Genomic DNA, 24,572 nt, shown 5'->3' with positions numbered 1-24,572 from the left:
GACTCTGAAACTAACTTTGAATGGCTTTTCAGATCAGCTTTTTAAATTCTTCATTGCAAAATTAAACTTCTCTTCCACAAAGTAGCTTCATTTGTTACTAAATATTTTATTAATTCTTTGGGGAAAGTGTTTGTTTAAAAAATAATTATTTCTTTTATTTTCTAAAGAATGTGATATTTCCAACTTCTTCCTAATGAGAAAAATCATCACTGATGACTGTAGTTTGAATTTTGTTGATGACTTTCATTGTTTTATAGGATGAACATCTCTGATTCAGTGCTATTTCAGAATCTTTTTAGGATTTAGTTTCAAAATTGATGTTTTGTTGTAGTCAGAAAAAGACAATGGATTGATTAATCTTTCTGATTAATATGGTAATGCAAAGAGGCTCTTTCTTAGCTATGTGACCTTATTTTTTTGCTGCCCGCTACAGATATTGGCTGCCAGACACTGCCATTCCACACTGTAGGAGCACAGCCTCCAAAATTCTGATACCTTAATAACAAATGACTTTTAATCTAGGTCAACTTCATTGCTTGCTTTATTCAAATGTTGTAGAGGTCAAACCATAGGAAGTCAGCAGAGTGGTACTAGAATTCTGAAGCTATCAAAATTCCATTTCAGAGTCAGAAGCTGTATACTCTAAACTCACTGTTGAGTGATTCAATGGGCATAATTCAGCTCAGGCCCTCTTCCATCGGGAGGAAGAGCTGGAAGAATCTCTCTGAACACGATGATCCTGATATCTTCCCTATATTAGACCTTCTTTCTTTTTTCTCCAGTTGGGGAATAAAATGATTGACAGCTGGGATCCTTGGAGGCTGATCATAACTGCTTTCAATGCTTCTGGACCTTGAAAGGATGGATAGATATTCACAGGTATAGACTAGAGGTAGATATTTTAGGAGAGGGAATAGCATAAGCAAAAGGGCAGTTGCAAGGGTGGATTCAGAATTCCTACTCAGCCTTTAGGTCTTAGATCTTATTTCCTCTAGAAAGCTTCCCATGACTGGCAGTCTGGGTGTGTCTGATCTGGGTTCCCCTGTTGCCTCTTACTACCTCTTTATGGCTCTTAACCTCAATGTTTTGTAACATGTGTTTATTTGACTTTCTATTCATGAGAGTATAAATGTTCTGAGGTCAGGGGATATGGCTATTTTATTCATAGGTCTATTCCCAGCACCTAGCATAGTACCTGTTGTCTGGCAGGATCTAAATAAATATTTATGCATGACTTGTCATATTTCAAAAGTCACTTATTTTGTGAGAGGCCAATCTGGGCCTCTTTATCCAGTGACATTAGAAAAGACCAGATTTCTCAGGTAAAGATTCCGTATTCCAAGAGCTTGGGGACAAAAGACTTGATTTCCGATTTAGTAGAGGATATACACCAATAGCCTTAAATAAAGCTGGACTAAGCCTATTTTGTTTGGCACATTAGGGTGTTTTCCAGCACCAATAACCAATTCTCCAGTTCTCCAATACCAACTAGGTGTCCAAAAATTCAATTTAATTCTTACACTGCCTACCTGGAGTTAGTGTCAGTTTCCATAGGTTAAAGGGTTCAGTCCCACAAGACTGCCTTCACTTCAGATGCCAGTTGCAAGTCCCGGGTCACCCATACTTCTGACCTGCCATAAATTGGGGGTTCCCATGACCATCTCCTCAGGTTTGATAATTTACTAGAATGGCTTACAGAACTCAGGAAAACACTAAAACACTTTACTTTTATTTACTGGTTCAGTAAAAAAGATACGGCTGAGGAACAGCTGGAAGAGATGCATAGGACAAGGTATAGGTTAGGGTGCAGAGCTTTAGTGCATTGACTGGGCAAGCCGCTCTCCCAGTACTTTGATATGTTCACCAACCCAGAAGCACCCCTCCCCCAATTTCTTTGTTCCAGAGTTTTAATAGAGCTCAATCTCCAGCTCCACACTCCTCTCTGGAGTTGAGGTGGGGGTGAGGCTGAAAGTGCCAACCCTTTAATCTTTTGGCCTTTCTGGTGACCAGCCACATCCTGAGGCTATCTAGTGACCCCACCCTAAGTCAACTCATTAGCATAAACACTGGTATGATTGAAAGGGGCTCTTCATGAAAAACAAAAGACACTCCTGGTGTTAGGACTTGTACTCTTCTAAATTGTACAAGGCTTGATTTAAATTTTAGGGGTACAAAGTTTCAATTCAATTTGAGAATGCATCACATAAGGGGACTCAGAATTGAATCTTTTCTTTGATCTTGGAATCTCCTCCCACTAGAGTTATCCACAATATGTTCAGGGATGTGCTTGAAAATGACTCAGACTCAGCAATTACAGCATGGGAGATAAGTATGTAATTATTCGTCCAGTTAGGTATGTTAAGTAATTATGTGCCATTTATAACTTAGTATTATTTGAACCATGTGAAATTGCCATTTTTTTATAGGTTAAAAAATGTGCAATTTCATATGGTTCCTAAATATTTTTGTTTGGCTGAATTAGGTAGGGTCACCAATTGAGGATATGTTGTAGGTTTTTTTTTTCAGGGTTAACTCTCATTTGTACCCCAGTCTTACCATTCATCCCCTTGTTTGCCATTAGAAAATAGGCAGATAAATGGGTGTAGTTTTAAGTAAATGGTGGATTTATGAGTGGGGGAAACGTATAGTACAAGTCTTGTTTCTTTTCCATGCAAGTGCTTTTAGTTACATTTCAGTTCTGAGCAGCACATTTTTCTAGTAGAAAAGGCTTGAATCTTTTGATCTTTTTGATCAGGCCACCCAAGATGTCTATTCTCTTGATCTGTACATCCCCTGCTTAACCAGTGCCTGCTTCACCTACACCCTCCTCACAGGACTAACCTTCTTACATACGTGCCCCTGCCCCAGCTAGTGATTGTTCACATCAAGGGGCAGTGAGGGGCCGGTGCCCCTCTGCTAGTTTCCCTGGTCATTGAGGAGCCCACCTGATGTCAGTTTCCCTTATAACTGGGAACCTCCCCCTTCCCACCCCCCTGGAGCGAAGCCTGCCATCACATCCTACCTGCTGTCTGCCACACTTGGTGAGGTGTTACTCCAGGATCTTGCTTCAGACGTGTAAGCTCCCCTTATACATTAAACCACTCATGTCTCTGTTATTGACTCCAGACTCTTTCTTCGGTCTTGAAGCTGGGCAAGTACAGGCCTTGCAGGCCTGCATGGTGTAGCCCAACAACTGTGTGTAAGCTTAACTGATGGTGTTTCATAGGAACCTCTTCACTCTTTCTGAAATTAAAATATGAGAGAGGGTCAAAGTTTTGAGGCTTAAGAAATCATAATTGTTAAATTCTTAATGAAAAAATACTGTTGCTTAAGCTAATACTATATTTGAGGTACTATCTTACTTCTTCATTTCTGTTAAGTGTGTTTCTCATATGAAACTGCTATCAGAATGGAAGTATTGTTGTGAACATTTAGAAAGTTTCCAAAATGTTAAGTATACTCTCATTCTTTCTGCCAAGGTTGTTTGTAATCAAGAGTGTCCATTTGATGAATATAAAGGAAATCATAGTCTTGGAACTTTGAGTCCAATTCTAGGTGTTAGATTTTTTTTTTTTTTTTTTGCAGTACGCAGGCCTCTCACTGCTGTGGCCTCTCCCGTTGCGGAGCACAGGCTCCGGACGTGCAGGCTCAGCGGCCATGGCTCATGGGCTCAGCCGCTCCGCGGCATGTGGGATCTTCCCGGACTGGGGCACGAACCCGTGTCCCCTGCATCGGCAGGCGGACTCTCAACCACTGCGCCACCAGGGAAGCCCTAGGTGTTAGATTTTATGTGGGAAATTTATTCAGGCCATTTTATTGTTTTTTAATACTCACTTCATTGGGTAAGAGAAAAGAAAGGAGAGGAAGTGGAATTTGAATGAATCACTGAAACTAATGATTATTAATGGTGTTTGTAAAAGATAAGCAGAGGAAATGAGCAGTAATATATTTGGAATGCCAGCAGCTGGCATTCCATACTCATAAGAGATAATTGAGAATAGTCTGTAACCATGGCAAAGATACTTTAGGTTTAGACTTATTTTATTGTTCTAATGCTTTATTCCTGAAGCATCAGATTGTTTATTTAATGTCTTCCTTGAATATCAGCTGTATATTACAAGTGTTTGAACAAGATTATACCAACAGTCTTAATTATATTTTGCTCTTACTTAGGTTAACCAACCATCCTAGTTTGCCTGGGGTTGTTGAGAGATTTCCTAGGACATGGGACTTTCAGTGTTAAAACCGGGAAAATCTCAGGCAAGCCTGGACAGATGGTCACCTTACTTTCATTTCAAATTTAATCGAATGGAGAAAATCCTGACATAATTAGAAAGGTATTTAAGAATACTGTAAATTCTTTACCCTTAAAGTTTAGAAAATTCTAACTTGAAAACATTATTTCAGGAAAGCATTTCTTCTATAGAAGGTTAGTTTTGTTTTAATTGCTTTGGAAATTTAAAGATAAATTGATTTTGTGGTCATTTTTCAAAAAGACCTTCATTTACCCTTTGGTCACATAGATAACAACCAGCAAATCGACATGCTATTAATAATGAAAATGCTAGGAATAAATTATTAATTAAAAAATACTCAGTGTGGGAATTCTGATAAGATAAACAGGAATTGTCACTGCTTTTAAAGAAGTTCTGAACAAATAAAATAGTCTTCTTTTCTGAAATTGTTACGTGATGTTTGTCTTTAAGTAGCCCAGTCAGTGGCTGTTGTATAAACCTTTCTTTCCTTTTTATATATCCTTGAATTTTTGTAACATGATAAACTTTAAAAAAATTTATCACCATACTTTTGGTTTACAATTTATATTTTTTTCTTTTCCTCGTTTTTAAAAAAAGGAAGGTCAAACAAAATAATGTGATCAGGAATCTAATTACAGACTATTAACAGCATGTGCTGTGTGCTAATCTTTATTCTGAACTCACTTTAGTTATCAGCCTACTTTTCTCAACAAGGGGGCACTTAAGTTAATTGCTTCATTAGAAACATGCTTTTAGCCCTTTCTGATCCATAAGTAGGACTCCTTGGCAGAGCTGCAGAAGTTTGAACACCTGCAGCCCAAGCAGCTTGAAAGGAAGCCATAACTCACTATAAAGGAAAATAAAAGAAGCTCAAGTTCAAAATGGTGTTATCAATGATACAGTGTTGTCACTAACTTGAGCTGACCTAAGAGAATTGGCTTCTGCATTGCTTCTTATCAGCATCCAAAAGGGCATACAAAATTCTTTGTAAACTAATTTAAAAAGTGTCTTGTTTATTCAGAAGCAACTGTGAATGGTATTTGTTCAGAGTCTAGATCACATCAGCCAACAACTTATTTCTCTTCTAAGAGAGAAGCCAAGTATCAAAGACACAAAGTACTAAAGATAAGCTTCTCAATTCTCAACTGTTCTGAGCTCTCAATAAAGCTACTGATGTACAAATTGGGGTGGGACCCAACTGTTTCCACCTGCAGGCTTGTCTTAGATCCTTGGCTCTGGCTGGGAGAGGTGCTGATACTAGTCTGACCTTTAGTGCCCTTAGAAAACAAAACACAGGCTTTCTTATGGCCCTAATCAATCATTCCTTCTGAAAATTCCATCCCCTTTCTTCAAGTACTAGTCTTGGGGCAAAAAACCCATGGCTGACTATTCCCATTTACAGTGCTGGTGAAAGCAAAGAGATCCTTGATTCGCTCTTACAGAATCTTAAAAGACATTACAAGTCATCCTTTTTCCTGTTTCTATGGTGGAGTCTTAGATGTTTTGTATTTGATATTTAATGAGAGGGTGACCTCAGTAAGTAAAAGAATGAAGTGCTTTCAAAACTGGTTCAAATAGTATATTATCAGGAAATTAAGACTCAGTTGATATAAAAAAACATTTATAAGGCTATTGAGGCATAAAATACTTATAGGATACTGAGTTGTCACATTTGAGCTATTAATATGTTAAGTCCCTAAGCGTGGCCCACAGGTAGCATCCAAAATTTCAAATCTGAGTTAACTAGAATAGAATCTTTAAAATAAAATCGTTTAGTTTCTGTGATGAGTATCTAGAGTTAATCAGAAAATTGGAAAATATTTGAAACATGAATAATTCAAAGATGTTAGAACTAATCTGACCCCTAAATGTCTTTTTTAACATTATTATGATTAAAGCCTTTTATATCATTGTGAAAGTAGGATTTACTGATAGGCATCTGGAATATTGAATTTCAAATTAACTTGTTTCTATAATTAGAAATTTGTCACTTGTTGCAAACCTGCTAAGAAATAACAGTGAAACCAATTGCTGTTTTAGAGTAATTCTAAGTTTCATTAATGCTAAAAATAGCCAGGGTTCTTCCGCCACATTTAAGAAAAAATAATCTGTGTAAGTGTGTGTGTATCTTTGTGTGTGCATATAAATTCTATACAGGCAAAAAACTTCATCAGTAGTTTCCATTACCTTCTTCCCTCCCAGAATTGTGGTTTTGGGCCCATTAGAATTATGTAAGCCTCTAAGTATGTCTTTTTCAATGATTGGCATAGAAAAACAGTAACACATATTTTCCAGTAATTTTCGAATTTAAGAATTGCAGACCATGTGGATAATTTACTGCATGTTAAGTGTATTGACTAATTGATCTAAAGAAAATATTTACAAGTGGATGAAGCATTTCAGAATTAAGTACATCTAGGCAAAGAAGACCTCAATGTAGGAAAAATTTTTGATTAAGTGAAATATTTAAAAATAATTATATTTTTTCAGTAATTATGATGTAATATCTACAAATTTCATCTTTAAAAACTATTAATATAATTGATGTGGCTACAAGTATGGTTATTTTATAACTGTCTTTTTCTTCTGGGAAGAAGAATAATTTTCTGAGTAAACGTTAGGTAGATATTAGAATTATTGCTAACTTACCAATTTAGAGGTATCTTACACTGTTTTTTTTTTTTGGAATTTTATTTTATTTATTTTTTTATACAGCAGGTTCTTATTAGTTGTCCATTTTATACATTTTAGTGTATACATGTCAGTCCCAATCTGCCAGTTCATCACACCCCTACCCCCACCCCACGCTGCTTTCCCCCTTTCGTGTCCATACATTTGTGCTCTACATCTGTGTCTCAGTTTTTGCCCTGCAAACCCGTGCATCTGTACCATTTTTCGAGTTTCCACATATAGGCGTTAATATACGATATTTGTTTTTCTCTTTCTGACTTACTTCACTCTGTATGACAGTCTCTAGATTCATCCACGTCTCTACAAATAACCCAATTTCGTTCCTTTTTATGGCTGAGTAATATTCCATTGTGTATATGTACCACACTTTCTTTATCCATTCATCTGTTGATGGGCATTTAGGTTACTACCATGACCTAGCTATTGTAAATAGTGCTGCAGTGAACATTGGGATGCACGTGTCTTTTTGAATTATGTTTTTTTCTGGGTATATACCCAGTAGCAGGATTGCTGGGTCATATGGTAATTCTATTTTTAGGTTTTTAAGGAACCTCCATACTGTTCTCCACAGTGGCTGTATCAATTTACATTCCCATCAACAGTGCAACAGGGTTCCCTTTTCTCCACACCCTCTCCAGCATTTGTTGTTTGTAGATTTTCTGATCATGCCCATTCTAACTGGTATGAGGTGATACCTCCTTGTAGTTTTGATTTGCATTTCTCTAATAATTAGTGATGTTGAGAAGCTTTTCATGTGCTTCCTGGCCATCTGTATGTCTTCTTTTGAGAAATGTCTATTTAGGTCTTCTGCCCATTTTTGGATTGGGTTTGTGTTTTTAATATTGAGCTGCATGAGCTGTTTATATATTTTGGAGATTAATCCTTTGTCCATTGATTCATTTGCAAATATTTTCTCCCATTCTGAGGGTTGTCTTTTTGTCTTGTTTATAGTTTCCTTTGCTGTGCAAAAGCTTTGAAGTTTCATTAGGTCCCATTTGTTTATTTTTGTTTTTATTTCCATTACTCTAGGAAATGGGTCAAAAAAGATCTTGCTGTGATTTATGTCAAAGAGTGTTCTTCCTATCTTTTCTTCTAAGAATTTTATAGTGTCTGGTCTTACATTTAGGTCTCGAATCCATTTCCATTTTTTTTTTTTTTTTTTTTTGGGTTACGTGGGCCTCTCACTGTTGTGGCCTCTCCTGTTGTGGAGCACAGGCTCCGGATGTGCAGGCTCAGTGGCCATGGATCACAGGCCTAGCCACTCCGCAGCATGTGGGATCTTCCCGGACCGGGGCACGAACCTGTGTCCCCTGCATCGGCAGGCAGACTCTCAACCACTGCGCCACCAGGGAAGCCCTCGAATCCATTTTGAGTTTATTTTTGTGTATGGTGTTAGGGAGTGTTCTAATTTCATTCTTTTACATGCAGCTGTCCAGTTTTCCCAGCACCACTTATTGAAGAGACTGTCTTTCTCCACTGTATATCCTTGCCTCCTTTGTCATAGATTAGTTGATCATAGGTGCATGGGTTTATCTCTGGGCTTTCTATCTTGTTCTGTTGATCTCTATTTCTGTTTTTGTGCCAGTACCATATTGTCTTGATTACTGTAGCTTTGTAGTGTAGTCTGAAGCCAGGGAGTCTGATTCCTCCTGCTCTGTTTTTTCCCCTCAAGACTGCTTTGGCTATTCAGGGTCTTTTGTGTCTCCATACGAATTTGAAGATTTTTTTCTAGTTCTGTAAAAATGCCATTGGTAATTTGATGGGGATTGCATTGAATCTGTAGATTGCTTTGGGCAGTATAGTCATTTTCACAATATTGATTCTTCCAATCCAAGAACATGGTATATCTCTCCATCTGTTTGTATCATCTTTAATTTCTTTCATCAGTGTCTTATAGTTTTCTGCATACAGGTCTTTTGTCTCCCTAGGTAGGTTTATTCCTAGGTATTTTATTCTTTTTGTTGCAGTGGTAAATGGAAATGTTTCCTCAATTTCTCTTGCAGATTTTTCGTCATTAGTGTATAGGAGTGCAAGAGATTTCTGTGCATTAATTTTGTATCCTGTAACTTTACCAAATTCATTGATTAGCTCTAGTAGTTTTCTGGTGGCATCTGTAGGTTTCTCTGTGTATCATGTCATATGCAAACAGTGACAGTATTACTTCTTCTTTTCCTATTTTTATTCCTTTTATTTCTTTTTCTTCTCTGAATGCCATGGCTAGGACTTCCAAAACTATGTTGAATAATAGTGGCAAGAGTAGACATCCTTGTCTTGTTACTCATCTTTGAGGAAATGCTTTCAGTTTTTCACCATTGACAATGATATTTGCTGTGGGTTTGTCGTATACAACCTTTATTATGTTGAGGTAGGTTCCCTCTATTTCCACTTTCTGGAGAGTTTTTATCATAAATGGGTGTTGAATTCTTTCGAAAGCTTTTTCTGCATCTATTGAGATGATCATATGGTTTTTCTTCCTCAATTTGTTAATATGGTGCATCACTTTGATTGACTTGCGTCTGTTGAAGAATCCTTGCATCCCTGGGATAAATCCCACTTGATCATGGTGTATGATCCTTTTAATGTGTTGGTGGATTCTGTTTGCTAGTATTTTGTTGAGGATTTTTGCATCTATGTTCATCAGTGATATTGGTCTATAATTTTCTCTTTTTTGTGATACCTTTGTCTGGTTTTGGTATCAGGGTGATGTTGGCCTCATAGAATGAATTTGGGAGTGTTCCTTCCTCTGCAATATTTTGGAAGAGTTTGAGAAGGATTGGTGTTAGCTCTTCTCTAAATGTTTGATAGAATTCACCTGTGAAGCCATCTGGTCCTGGACTTTTGTTTGTTGGAAGATTTTTAGTCACAGTTTCAATTTCATTACTTGTGATTGGTCTGTTCATATTTTGTATTTCTTCCTGGTTCAGACTTCGAAGGTTATACCTTTCTAAGAATTTGCCCATTTCTTCCAGGTTGTCCATTTTATTGGCATAGAATTGCTTGTAGTAGTCTCATAGGATGCTTTGTATTTCTGTGGTGCCTATTGTAACTTCTCCTTTTTCATTTCTAATTTTATTGATTTGAGTCCTCTCCCTCTTTTTCTTGATGAGTCTGGCTAATGGCTTATCAATTTTGTTTATCTTCTCAAAGAACCAGCTTTTAATTGTATTGATCTTTGCTATTGTTTCTATTTATTTATTTCTGCTCTTACCTTTATGATTTCTTTCCTTATGCCAACTGGGTTTTGTGTGTTGTTTCTCTAGTTCCTTTAGGTGTAAGGTTAGATTATTTAAGATTCTTCTTGTTTCTTGAGGTAGGCTTGTATTGCTATAAACTTCCCTCTTAGAACTGCTTTTGCTGCATCCCATAGGTTTTGGATCATCGTGTTTTCATTGCCATTTATCTCTAGGTATGTTTTAATTTCCTCTTTGATTTCTTCAGTGATCTCTTGGTTATTTAGTAACGTATTGTTTAGCCTCCATATGTCTGTGTCTTTTACGTTTTTTTCCCCCTGTAATTGATTTCTAATCTCATAGCGTTGTGGTCAGAAGAGATGCTTGATATGATTTCAGTTTTCTTAAATTTACTGAGGCTTGATTTGTGACCCAAGATGTAATCTATCCTGGAGAATGTTCCGTGAGTACTTGAGAAGAAAGTGTAATCTGCTGTTTTTGGATGGAATGTCCTATAAATATCAATGAAATCTATCTGGTCTGTTGTGTCATTTAAACCTTGTGTTTCCTTATTAATTTTCTGTTTGGGTGATCTGTCCATTGTTGTAAGTGAGGTGTTAAAGTCCCCCACTATTGCTGTGTTACTGTTGATTTCCTATTTTATAGATGTTAGCAGTTGCCTTATATATTGAGGTGCTCCTATGTTGGGTGCATATATTTTTATAATTGTTATATCTTCTTCTTGGATTGATCCCTTGATCTTTATGTAGTGTCCTTCCTTGTCTCTTGTAACATTCTTTATTTTAAAGTCTATTTTATCTGATATGAGTTTTGCTACTCCAGCTTTCATTGATTTCCATTTGCATGGAATATCATTTTCCATCCCCTCACTTTCAGTCTGTATGTGTCCCTAGGTCTGAAGTGGGTCTCTTGTAGACAGCATATAGATGGGTCTTGTTTTTGTATCCATTCAGCGAGCCTGTTTCTTTTGGTTTGAGCATTTAATCCACTCATGTTTAAGGTAATTATCGATATGTATGTTCCTATTAGCATTTTTCTTAATTGTTTTGGGTTTGTTTTTGTAGGTCCTTTTCTTCTCTTGTGTTTCCCACTTAGAGAAGTTCCTTTAGCATTTGTTGTAGAGCTGATTTGGCAGTGCTGAATTTTCTTAGCTTTTGCTTGTCTGTAAAGCTTTTGATTTCTCCATTGAATCTGAATGAGATCCTTGCCAGGTAGAGTAATCTTGGTTGTAGGTTCTTCCCTTTCATCACTTTAAGTGTATCATGCCACTCCCATCTGGCTTGTAGAGTTTCTGCTGAGAAATCAGCTCTTAACCTTATGGGAGTTCCCTTGTATGTTATTTGTCGTTTTTCCCTTGCTGCTTTTAATAATTTTTTTTTGTCTTTAATTTTTGCCAGTTTGATTACTATGTGTCTTGGCATGTTTTTCCTTGGGTTTATCCTGTATGGGACTCTATGCACTTCCTGGACTTTGGTGGCTATTTCCTTTCCCATGTTAGGGAAGTTTTCGACTATAATCTCTTCAGATATTTTCTCGGGCCCTTTCTCTCTCTCTTCTCCTTCTGGGACCCCTATAATGTGAATGTTGTTGCATTTAATGTTGTCCCAGAGGTCTCTTAGGCTGTCTTCATTTCTTTTCATTCTTCTTTCTTTATTCTTTCTGCAGCAGTGAATTCCACCATTCTGTCTTCCAGGTCACTTATCCGTTCTTCTGCCTCAGTTATTCTAATATTGATTCCTTCTAGTGTAGTTTTCATTTCAGTTATTGTATTGTTGATCTCTGTTTGTTTGTTTTTTAATTCTTCTCGATCTTTGTTAAACATTTCTTGCATCTTCTCGATCTTTGCCTCCATTCTTTTTCCGAGGTCCTGGATCATCTTCACCATCATTATTCTGAATTCTTTTTTTGGAAGGTTGCCTATCTCTACTTCATTTTGTTGTTTTTCTTGGGTTTTATATTTTTCCTTCATGCGGTACAAATCTGTCTGACTGTTCATGTTGTCTATGTTTCTGTGAATGTGGTTTTTGTTCCACATGCTGCAGGACTGTGGTTCTTCTTGCTTCTGCTCTCTGCCCTCTGGTGGATGAGGCTATCTAAGAAGCTTGTGCAAGTTTACTGATGGGAGGGACTGGTGGTAGGTAGAGCTGGCTGTTGCTCAGGTGGGCAGTGCTCAGTAAGACTTTAATCCACTTGTCTGCTGATAGGTGGGGCTGGGTTCCCTCCCTGTTGGTTGTTTGGCCTGGGGCGACCCAACACTGGAGCCTACCTGGGCTCTTTGGTGGGGCTAATGGCAGACTCTGGGAGGTCTCATGCCAAGGAGTACTTCCCAGAACTTCTGCTGCCAGTGTCCTTGTCCTCACGGTAAGACACAGCCACGCCCTGCCTCTGCAGGAGACTTTCCAACACTAGCAGGTAGGTCTGTTTCAATCTCCTGTGGGGTCACTGCTCCTTCCCCTGCACCCCGATGCGCACACTACTTTGTGTGTGCCCTCCAAGAGTGGAGTCTCTGTTTCCCCCAGTCCTGTCAAAGTCCTGCAATCAAATCCCACCTGCCTTCAAAGTCTGATTCTCTAGGAATTCCTCCTCCCATTGCTGGACCCCCAGGTTGGGAAGCCTGACATGGGGCTCAGAACCTTCACTCCAGTGGGTGGACTTCTGTGGTATAAGTGTTCTCCAGTTTGTGAGTCATCCACCCAGCAGTTATTGGATTTGATTTTATTGTGATTGTGCCCCTCCTACCTTCTCATTGTGGCTTTTCCTTTGTCTTTGGATGTGTGGTACCTTTTTTGGTGAATTCCAGTGTCTTCCTGTCGATGATTGTTCAGCATTTAGTTGTGATTCTGGTGCTCTCGCAAGAGGCAGTAAGAGCATGTCCTTCTACTCCACCATCTTGAAGCAATCTCATTACACTGTTAATTTTAGATGTTTTTCTATCATTCTGGAAGTTTCTCTGCTTCTTTGTGCTTTTTTCTGTAAGATAGTACAGCTCTAGCCTTCTATAATTAAGCATGCCTCTCATCCCCCAGAAGATAGAGAAGTTAGTTTTGTTTTGTGAAGGGTTCTGACAGAAAGAGTTGTTTTGATTTTCATATTCATTCGTTAATTGAGAAAAATATGATGCTTTATTTAGGAGAACATAACAGTTTTAAATTGAGAAAGCAAATTAAAATGATTTAAAAATTTGGCTTTTATTAAAACTTATTAGTTATCAATGAAATGTCAATTAATAATTTACCTTTGGATTGTCACAACATAGTATTTATATTGGTCATAAAAATTTGAGGCAATTTTATACTCTTAGCTTTTTTAGGGTCACCTAGTAAGAGATTCATGCTATGTGATTAAAGAATAATTCTCTAGTTTTTCATCTTTGAAATGTGTGCTTTGTTCCTCATTTTGACTTTTTATATTGTTTTTTCTTTGCATATTTGTAATTTTTAGGGTATTCCTTTAGTTTTGTTAGCATCTATAGCTTAAGTATCTCTTAATGAAGTGTAAATGGGCAAAGGATATTCCAGTATTAGAAAAAATATAGTTTTTTGCTTTGAACTAAATCGTATGTGGCATATCGTAGTCTGGTAAGTTTGAGGTCAATCTGGGCAAGATTCTAGGGTGAATTACTGGAAGAATAGTTCTCGAATTAATAGGAAAATAACTTGTAATCAGTAGAAATGAGAGTGGGATCACTAAGAAAAATGTCTGTCTTAATTTCTTTTCCCTCCCCTCCCCTCCCTTCCCCTCCCCTCCCCTTCTTTTCTTTTCTTTTCTTTTCTTTTCTTTTCTTTTCTGTACGAGGGCCTCTCACTGTTGTGGCCTCTCCCGTTGCAGAGCACAGGCTCTGGACGCACAGGCTCAGCAGCCATGGCTTACGGGCCCAGCCGCTCCGTGGCATGTGGGATCTTCCCGGACCGGGGCACGAACCCATGTCCCCTGCATGGGCAGGCGGACTCTCAACCACTGCGCCACCAGGGAAGCCCCTTCTTTTCTTTTTTTTAATAGCACTCCTAGACTGGCAGAGTAAGTAGGTTTTACGAAGGACCATCTTGATATCCTTGTGACTTAAATGGAGGTATCAGCAGTACACCCGCCTAGTAGTAGTGATTGATGTCTAAGAGAGGCTTGTTTCTAATGGCAAGCCACAGAAGTTTATGCTTGAGCTTGTTCTGCTCAACATTTTACATAAATGATTTTAATACTCAGAAGCAAGGTTTATTAAACTTTTAAATGGCAGGGTCAGCAAGAGATTATAAATGTGCTGGATCACAGTAACAGAGTCACTATTCAGTGTAACCTTGACAAGCCAAGTGTATAATATTTGAAATTGCACACCTGCAAAGAATGAACAAAACAAAAATTGAACCTTGTACACATATTCGGTCAAATGATTTATGACAAAAGTAACAGCATTGCAGTAGGAAAGGGTAGTCTTTAATAAATAATACTTGGTCAATTTGATATCCATGTGGAAAAAATATATTTTGACCCCTCCTGACAATTGATGTACAAAAATCAATTCCAGATGGATTGTAGATCTAAGTGTGGGAGGTACAATTATAAAGCTCTTAGATAAACATAGGAGAACATCTTGGTGACCAAAGAGTTCTTAAGTAGTACAGAAAAGTATAACTATAACATACAGATTTTGATAAATTTTAACTTCATGAAAATTAAGAACTTCTTTTCATCCAAAGTTACCATTATGAGAGTGAAAAGATAACTTACAGAATGGTAGAACTGTGCATATATCTGTAAAAGGATTCATAATCCAAAAAGTAAAGAACAAAACAAAAAGAAAATAATATATCAGTAAGAACATCAATAAGAAAAATACAACTGAATAAAAACATTAGCAAGATTTAACAGATACTCCACAAAACAGGATGTTGAAATGCACAATCAAGATATGAAAAGGACTCAGCATCATTAATTATCAGGGAAATGTGAATAAACCATTGTGTAATACTACATACCCACCAAAATGGCTAAAATTAAAAAGATGAGAGTCTGCCTGCCCATGCAGGGGACACGGGTTCGTGTCCTGGTCCAGGAAGATCCCACATGCTGTGGAGCGACTGGGCCCGTGAGCCATGGCTGCTGAGCCTGCGCGTCCGGAGCCTGTGCTCTGCAACGGGAGAGGCCACAACAGTGAGAGGCCCGTGTACCGCAAAAAAAAAAAAAAAAAAGATGAGAAATGTTTGTAAGGATATGGAGTGATCAGAACTGACATACCAAGTGTTTAAATTGGTACAAACCTTTTAGAAAGTTTTTGGCTGTGTACTACTAAAACTGAACATATGCATATCCTCTGGTCCAGAAATTTCACTCATGGTTATGTACTCATAGGTATATGCCCAACAGAAAAGCCTGGATATTGCTAGCATATTTATGGAAGCACTATTTATGCTAGTCAAAACCTGGAAAGTACTCAAATGCCTGTCGCTAGTAGAATGGATAAATAAATTGTACTATACCCACATAATGGAATATCATACAACTATGAGCATGATCTACAATTCTAAGAAGCATTTCTGAAACATAATGTTCCATAAAAGAAGCCAGACACAAAATAAAATGTGCTGTATGATTATATCTACATGAAAGTACAAAGATACTCAAAATTCTAATCTGTTAGGAAAGTGGTTATTTGGGGACACAGTGACTGGAAAAGGGGTGTTGTGAGAATGAGTTCTGGGGTGGTAATGTTCTGATTCCTGATCTAGGTACTGCTTACATGGATTTGCTCAATTATAAAACTTCCAAGTTAGGTTTTAGATATCTGTACTTTTGCCTGGGTATAATATTTCAATATAAAGTTTTAAAAATGCAAAAAGTTTATTAGCCTCAGGCTGTAATAGCTTGATATAATCCATCTCCATTACAGGGTACTTCTATCTCAGTGGACAGAGTGAGTCCTGGGAGCCCCTTTCTTAGAGAAGATGTGATAGATATGGCCAACTCTTGGGTTCTGAGATTTTCTTTTCCAAATCTTTATGCTACTCTCCTTTTTCATTTACACAGTCTTTCTCCAGACAGAGACTAAGAACTTGATCCAATTTATCCTCACTAATTATAATCAGATTCCAGTCCTGCGATTATTCCCAGATCACTCACACAAGTTCTTGTGACTATTTGTCGTAGAGAAAGAGGCTTTGGGGAAAATGTGATCTTCATATTGTTGGAGATGGTAATTTTTATTCAGCTACACAACTTGGGCAAATCATTTATGAGCCTCTGCTTTTATCTGTAAAAATTGTGAATCAGTATTGAACAGAACTGTGATTTACTGAGTTTGATGGTTGGCTATTATATAGCTTTTTGTTTTACTTGTTTCCTTGGTGCTTTGTATAGCTGAGAGACCAGTACAGAAAGCATCATTATTTGATAGTCACAATTTCTTGCAAAAATATTTTTTTTCTTTTATAACAGGTGATCAGAAATGGAGAGAAAAGTAAACAGAATCTATCTTGCTTCTGAACCTGATATAATTCATTTTCTACAAGTTGCTTGGGAAAAAACACTAGGATCTGGTTTTGTTATTACACTTACTGATGGTCAGTCAGCATGGACTGGGACAGGTAATGTTAAAAGCAAATTTTTTAAAGAAAAATTTCAATAATGTGCTATTCTTCAGTCCTCAGTGATACTTCAAATTAAAGTGTTTCTTTAATAGATATTAGTTAAAATGAACATGATTGCTTTTACTTGTTATTGCTGTCTGATTTACACACAGATTTGTAATATTAATATTATTTTCTGTAAGTAATATCAATAGAAGGATAGAGAAATAACCATTTGAGTCTTAGTTCTTGGAGTTGGTCAGAGTTTTTAAAATGATCTCTTTATACAAAACATAAATAGTACTTTTTATATGTATCTTTTCTTAGGACCCCAGGGAAATATTGGGAGGCACAGGAAGGTGGATTGGCTGGGCCAAGGCTTGGGAGAGTGGGGTGGTGGTGGTTTTCTTTTTATTTCATATACTTATATTGTTGAATTATTTTCCAGTGAACATGTACTACATTTGTAACAAAATGAAGCAGAACTAATAGCCTAAAACTTTGTAAACCAAAGTTCAAACCCATTTATGGGATTTTGGCTGTTATTTTATGAAATAGACTTTTGCTTTTTTTATCTTTGGTAATAATCTTTTTAAAGAGGTTAATGACCCTGAAATCATTTATGGAACATTGCAGGTGTAAAGTCAAAATATCTAGAATTATGTTTTACTCATATAGCAAAATTTTGTTGATAATATACTTCTAAAGTGTTTTATTGAAAGATTTAAAAAGCTATTTCTACAGTTATGAAATAGTCATTTCTAGAGTTATGTTGTAAATGATGTTTTAGGTAAAATAATTTTGTCATGTTAATTTATGTGCTATTTGTATCTTCTATCAACTTTTGAAATATTCCCCTAAAATTTATTACTGTAATAATTATTATATCACCTTTTAAAATCACAATACATTGTGAAGTTTTGTTTTCTTCTTGAGTGTTACAAATTCTGTTATACAATGTAGTCAAACTGAATTTGTATTTACAGGGTTTTGGTTTTTATTACTCATTTTTTTATGACAGAGAATGAGGAATGGTAATATAAGTATTACTGTAAAATAAAGAAATTTCAAGGATAATGTTTGTAGTACCTGTTATGGTATCTATTTAAGCTGTAAATTTCTATGTAAGAGAATTCAGTGGTTGGTTGGTTATTGCAGTGCAGGACTGGAGGAAAATTTGTCAGGTTAGCTCTATGTATGCTGGTGAAGGTATACCCAAGCGACAATAACTCTGTTTTGGGGTAAATGGTACACAGGGTTGAAGACCATGGCAGTAGTCTAATGCCAGTTTTCAGGGAGAAAAGAGCAGTTCCAACAGCACAGCCCAGGAGGCGGGTCCTAGGTGATGTGGTTGGTTGTATGTAAGGAATTTATAACTTAGATATTTCCAATTAACAGATGGTTTATTCTGTATAACAAGAAGTTGTGGTCAGACGAATGACCTTGAGGTATTTTAAGAACCTTAATTATCAAAGAAAAATATTAAATTTTGATGTAGTCAGTAAACCTCATTCACCAGGACAAAGAACAATAATACGTTGTTTGAATTTTTTTTTATATCATTAAGGACTGGGAAAAGAAAAAGAATACCGTGGTTAAATCTTAATTTAACCAGAAATTTAAGTTAACTTTACATTTATGGAACATTTTGTTTATGTCATACAAAATGTGCTGGCAGTTGTTCTTAATATTGTTAACATGAATATTGTTTCACTAGCCTACATTCATTGAGAGCAAAGTACACATCTGATTTGCCAACCACTGTTCATAAGTATTTCTATCAGTACATAGGACATACATGCCTTGATGGATATTCTCTGAAAGAAAGAATGAAAGGATGCCTGAAATATATAAAATTGGTTAGGAAAAAGAAGAAAGGAAACTACTCATTTTAGAATTAGCATATATTTTAATGAAAACTCCAGTTTCATATTTACTTGTTGGCGTTGATCATAAATGCAGTATGTTTTACCATTTGTTTTTCAGCTAATGAAATTTAGTGTGACAAAAATGTGATATCAAACTTCTGTATCCCTTGGTGGATTGTTAATCTTTTGGCTTCCTGTACTGAACAAGCTTTCAAACAGAAAATTTTATAGTGCACTGGATCTGGTCATTTATTTTCAAAGATATTGAAGTTTTAAATCTCACAAATGTTTAATGCCTTTTATTACTCACGTGTGAATTTCAGGGACAAAATACGTAATCAAATAATATAACATTGTTTCCATGTTTAGTTAAGTCTTATACATAAATATAATTTGGTTTGGCACTTTACAGATAGACAATAAGATAATTAAGAAATTGAAACAATTAAATAATTGAAACATGAAAATGAATTTCCTTCCTATACCTCATCCTGTTTTTTGTACAACTTTTTGATTTCTGCAACCTTCAATTTGGATAATTTTTTTTCTCTTTTCATTTGAGTGAAATTAAAAGGATGTGGGGTTCCTTTTAATCTCCCACACACTAAACTCACTGATTTCTTTTCCATTAGCAGTGTTTTATCTAATGAATGTTTTGGGGTCTAATTATCATGTGGTCTATCATCACTTCAACATTATAGAGGATTATATCACAGGGTTAAGTCACAAAGTGGGTTAATGATCGATGACTGTTATTTGACTTTCATAAGAATTGCAGTCAGCGGTAAGAAACTTATATCACCCATCTCTGGGGTAAAGTTCATTGAAGAGTAAATTAAACTTTTTAATGCATTTATTATCAAATAATTATATCCACCTATATTTGTTCTAAACACTGATATGTTTGGTGACCTATATGGAGATTATGTGACAGAGCTCAGTAGAAAAATGATTTTTAAAGAATGAAGTAGAAAAGTGGGTCCGTGATATGATGACTTATTACGTCTGTGTGTCTTCTCAGCTCTGACACAAACTTAGGATATGCAGTCTTTTGGTTCATTATACATAAGGATCCAAAGTAAAGAATTTTCTTTCCTTACTTACATCTTCACCTACCCATAAATGGTGTTAAAGTGATGCTTTCTTGGATTCTACCTGCCTGAGAACAATTGCTTGCTTTTTGGTCATGTTGGCCTGCTCACTTTTTATGCCATATTATGTTGCTCATCTGTATCCTTGCTGAATTTTATTATTTTCATGGCTTTTATCCCTGGTCACTGAAGTTTTTAAAGGAGCATTGACTGCTTACAGCTGTGCTTCCTGCAGCACAAAATTCAAAACCGGTGACCAAATTGTTTTTCTAGGATTGAAGTTCTAAATAGGCAGTCAGAATTTCACATTGGCTGTTATAGGAAATGTTCAAGTAAATTTTTCTTCTTAAACTAATACCTTTTTTTACAAAACATATTTTTTAAAGGAGAGGCACAAATAGAAATAATTTCCTTTCACATGTTTTTTTCCTCTCAAGAATGAAATATTTTGAAACACTAACCAATGCAGCATTCACAGATGGAGTAACATACTAAGAGGGTATCTGAAAGGTTATCTAAGATGTCAGCACTTGAATCAAGGCTCCATAAGGCTGGCATTTTTGTCTAATGATTGTATCCCTCATGCCTAGAATAGTGCCTGGCACATAGTAAATGCTCATTAAGCATTTTTGGACTAAATGAATTGAATCAATAAATTCTATAAGTATTTTCAGACAGGCATCTTTTCATTGTAATGAAATTTAGAATACTTTTTACTAAATGTTTTATCAGTAGACATACTTTATTATTTTTTTAATATATTTATTTTATATTGGAGTATAGTTGATTTACAATGTTGTGTTAGTTTCAGGTGTACTACAAAGTGATTCAGTTATACATATACATATATCCATTCTTTTTCAGATTCTTTTCCCATATAGGTTATTACAGAATATTGAGTTCCCTGTGCCATACAGTAGGGCCTTGTTGGTTAGCTATTTTATATATAGTAGTGTGTATATGTTAATCCCAAACTCCTAATTTATCCCCCCCATCCTACCTTTCCCCTTTGGTAACAATAAATTTGTTTTTGAAGTCTGTGAGTCTCTTTCTATTTTGTAAAGAAGTTCATTTGTATCATTTATTTTTTTGCATGTTTTCTTATAAGTTTTTCTATAGTTGCATTAAAGATAGTTTCTACAGATTATTTCCTATTTCTCTGAGAAATAATTTCTCTCTCTAGATACTTATAACTCTTCAAAATTATCCAAACACAGAATATGAAATTATTCCTCAGATAAGATGCATTTGCCTTCTTACTTTTATGTTTTTTCAGAAGAGCTAATAGGGTATTTGAAAGGTCAATAGATTTGATAGTGGTGATCATCTTAAATATGCATGTGCTTCAGAGAGAGAAAAAAATATGTTGAAGTATTTTAGAAGCTGTAAAATTACACAAGCATATTTTTATTCTTACCTTTTTTCAAAGGCTGTGTTGAGACTCATATTTCAATATTAGAATTTATCAAAAACTGATCAGGAAAAATATATGGATGCATTCCTGGACTCTCTTCCTCATTGCCTGTCATGGGGCTTCCAGACCCTTGATAGCACATGGACCAACGTTATGCAAAGCTGTTATATTTTTAGGGATTCTTTAATCAAGATTTTATTGTTTCTATATTATTTCATACCAGTGTGTTTTTTTAATATTATGGAAGTAAATAATTTAGCTAATGTCCCATATCTCTGCTTCACCTCAAACCAGAACAACCAGAGAGATATAAGTATGACCCCAGTTTTACCACTTACCTACTTCATGACCCTAGACCATTACTTGATCTCTCTGAGCCTCACTTTTGTCATTTGTAAAATGAGAATATCTATCTTTCAGTGTTGTAAGGAATAAAATAGATAAATGTAACCTTTAAGTAAAAAAGTATAGAACCGTATGAGTCTTTCATCATTGTGGTATCCTGAGTTGATACAGGAAACCACCCAACCATACGTACATTCCAAATAAATATTAGATTAAATCTTGTAATTTTAAAAGCAAATAAACAGACACATTGCAGCCTTTGAATGTAAGAAAGGGAATCCCCAGGTGCCATGTGTGAAGAGGTATCTGAAAACCGAAGTGGTTAATGGGAACTAAAGAACTATCAGTTCATGGAATATCTGAACTAGATACACATCTAAGCGACTGTGGTTGTAATACCTGAGTGGAGTGGCCTGTTGAGACTGCAGGCCTCTTAAGGAATTTCTTTATCTCTAAAGATAAAGAAAGTAACCTGGAAGTGATCCTGTTAATAAAATCTTTAAAAAAACAGACAAAAAATTACTCTGGCTTGGAGTTGTAGAATCAGAGTAGTCACTAAGGGTTATGAGTAAATTAAAAGTCCTAACAGAAATCAGAATCCTGTCTGTGTTTTATAAGTGTGAGGGTGGGGGGTTTAAATTTGAGCTGTCTTAAATTTGCCACAAGTATAAAAACCAAGTGAAGAAATTAACTTTCAAAACTGGTCCAGAACTGGTGAAACCTGTAGGGACTACAAGAAAGGCCAACCAGCAACCTTCATTTAAAGCCTTAAATGAAGGGCTTCCCTGGTGGCACAGTGGTTAAGAATCCGCCTGCCAACGCAGGGGACACGGGTTCGATCCCTGGTGGGGGAAGATCCCACATGCCGCGGAGCAACTAAGCCCATGCGCCACAACTACTGAGCCTGCGCTCTAGAGCTCATGAGCCACAGCTACTGAGCCCACGTGCCACAACTACTGAAGCCCGCGCGCCTAGAGCCTGTGCTCCACAACAAGAGAAGCCACTGCAATGAGAAGGCCACACACCACAACGAAGAGTAACCCCCACTCACCACAACCAGAGAACAGCCCGCGTGCAGTGAAGACCCAACGCAGCCAAAAATAAAATAAATAAATAAATTTATTTAAAAAAATAAATAAGTAAAGTCTTAAATGAAGACTTTCTGCTGTCCAGAGCACTTGATACTCTGGCTAGAGGAGAGTCATGTTCACACCTCACAAAGCAGGAAAGGAAAAAAGGCAGAGCAAGAATGTGTCAGCAGCTAGAAGAAATGGCATTCATACCCTAGGAACCACGCAAAGAGAGTGATCTGAATGAGATCTTAAATATATTTAAATCCTTCAAATATTGAAAAGAAGGGTGTGGCAAGAACAAGATATTATGAAAAAGAAACAGAGGATATCTAAAATTGAACATGTAATCATTGAAGTAAAAATCTCTACGGATGAGTAAAACATCAGCTTTAAACGTACCTAGATGAGAGAATTGGAAGCCAGATATATAATATAATGCAAGCCATAGAGGAGACAATAAATATTAATTCCCTTCCCTTTCCTTCCTCATCGACTCCCTTCATCTACCATTTTTATTGTTGGCACATAATGAGATGAGAAGAATGAACTCCATTTTTACTTTAATTTGACTCTGCCCATGTGAGTGAGAAATAGACTATAGACTATTTAATCTCTTTAATAATTGAGGCAAGGAAGAAAGATGTTTTAAAATATTGAGCTTATTAATCATTATAGGAAATAATTGCTATGACCTAGGAGCAGGTACATAAGACGGTTCTTTCTGTGGTAACTTATAATCCATGTATTTGATCTGAGGACAGAGAAAGAACACAAGGAGTCTAATGCTTTCCAATGAGATGTGAGACTAAATTAATGTCTCAAAGATTGCTAGTTCAGTTAAAAGGTATAATTTGACTTAAAAATGTGTGGTGCAGACATTGATTTTACTTTTTGTTTAAATTTCTGTTACATAAGTAATAAATTAGTAGCAACAGGTAAATATGTTTATTCTTAGGTTTAGAATTTATTTTCAAGTAAATAAGGCTTTTATTACTGTTTCTCATAGTTTGTGAATCAAAGATTTCCCAAGAAGCTGATGACATGGCAATGGAAAAAGAGAAATATGTTGATGAACTGAGAAAAGCACTGGTGTCAGGAGCAGGACCAACTGACACATACAAGTTTAATTTTTCGAAAGAGTCTTGTCACTTCTCCTTTGAGAAAAACTTGAAAGATGTTTCAGTAAGTAAAACTTTCCATAATGTTATAATTGGTAAAATGTTAGAGAATACTTATTGAGAAATTATTTAAGTAACTAGCATATTATTCCCAGAATAGCTCAGAAACAAAAGTTTAAAAAGTACTTGGTTTCCAAGTTGGAAAAATGCTTCAAAGTTATAGTCATTAAATGCTTTATGTTAATGAATTGTGAAAAAAACTATTGGAAAATATATTTCATTTTTAATGCTTTAAGACTAAGTATTATTGAGATAATTACACGAATGAGCAGTATGAAAAGTGGTGTCAGAAGTTTTAGACCATGAGACAAGGCTTACTGAAATGAGTTTGGGGAAATACTGATTTTTGAGAAAGAAAATAATATATTTTTCTTTGAATATTTAATAATTATAACCTATTTTCTTCTTTATTAGCATGTATTTGCAATTACAAAATTATATAGATAAGTGTAGTAAGACATTTGATTAGAAATTAAGGTATTTTATTTATATTATCAAACTTAGAAGTATTAAAATAGAAAGAAATAACTTTCAACCCAAGCTTTCTTAAATTTAGAGACAGTTATTGAACAGTTTGTGCCGGAAGTAAATTGAGTTTAAAAAATTCTTTTAAAAAAAATCTTTAATTCAGAATGATTAAAGGGATTTCACCAATTAGAGAAACATTTGAAGCAACAGATGGAATCATTAATTTGAAATATATATTATCCTGTATAGAATAATACAGAGCCTGGCTTCAGTAATTGTTTCTGAAAAATTTAGAATTATTCTTAATTGTTTAGAAGATACATACTTATAGTACTTAGCTGCCAATTTATGTAAGTTTCAATAAGCTGAGGTTCTTAAGATGATAATTTAAATTAGGGTAAGGTTTGAACTGACTACTGAAATTTTGTTATTTATCGCAA

At 35.9% G+C, this 24,572-nt stretch overlaps 1 protein-coding gene across 1 annotated transcript in view; it reads left to right on the top strand.

The window, feature by feature from the left end:
- Positions 1 to 24,572, top strand: part of XRCC4 (X-ray repair cross complementing 4) — a 258,879-nt gene that overhangs the window by 10,736 nt on the left and 223,571 nt on the right. The window contains exons 2-3 of the mRNA XM_082836066.1: positions 16,565 to 16,713; positions 23,493 to 23,668. Coding sequence (XP_082692192.1) covers positions 16,575 to 16,713; positions 23,493 to 23,668 — 315 coding nt within the window. The 5' untranslated portion in view covers positions 16,565 to 16,574. The remainder of the gene's footprint in view (positions 1 to 16,564; positions 16,714 to 23,492; positions 23,669 to 24,572) is intronic.

This window comes from Leucopleurus acutus (assembly GCF_964270905.1).
Source record: "Leucopleurus acutus genome assembly, chromosome: 3".
Taxonomy (NCBI): Eukaryota; Metazoa; Chordata; class Mammalia; order Artiodactyla; family Delphinidae; genus Leucopleurus; species Leucopleurus acutus.
The sequence above is the reverse complement of the archived record's forward strand: the minus strand, read 5'-3'. Positions and strand labels throughout refer to the sequence as shown.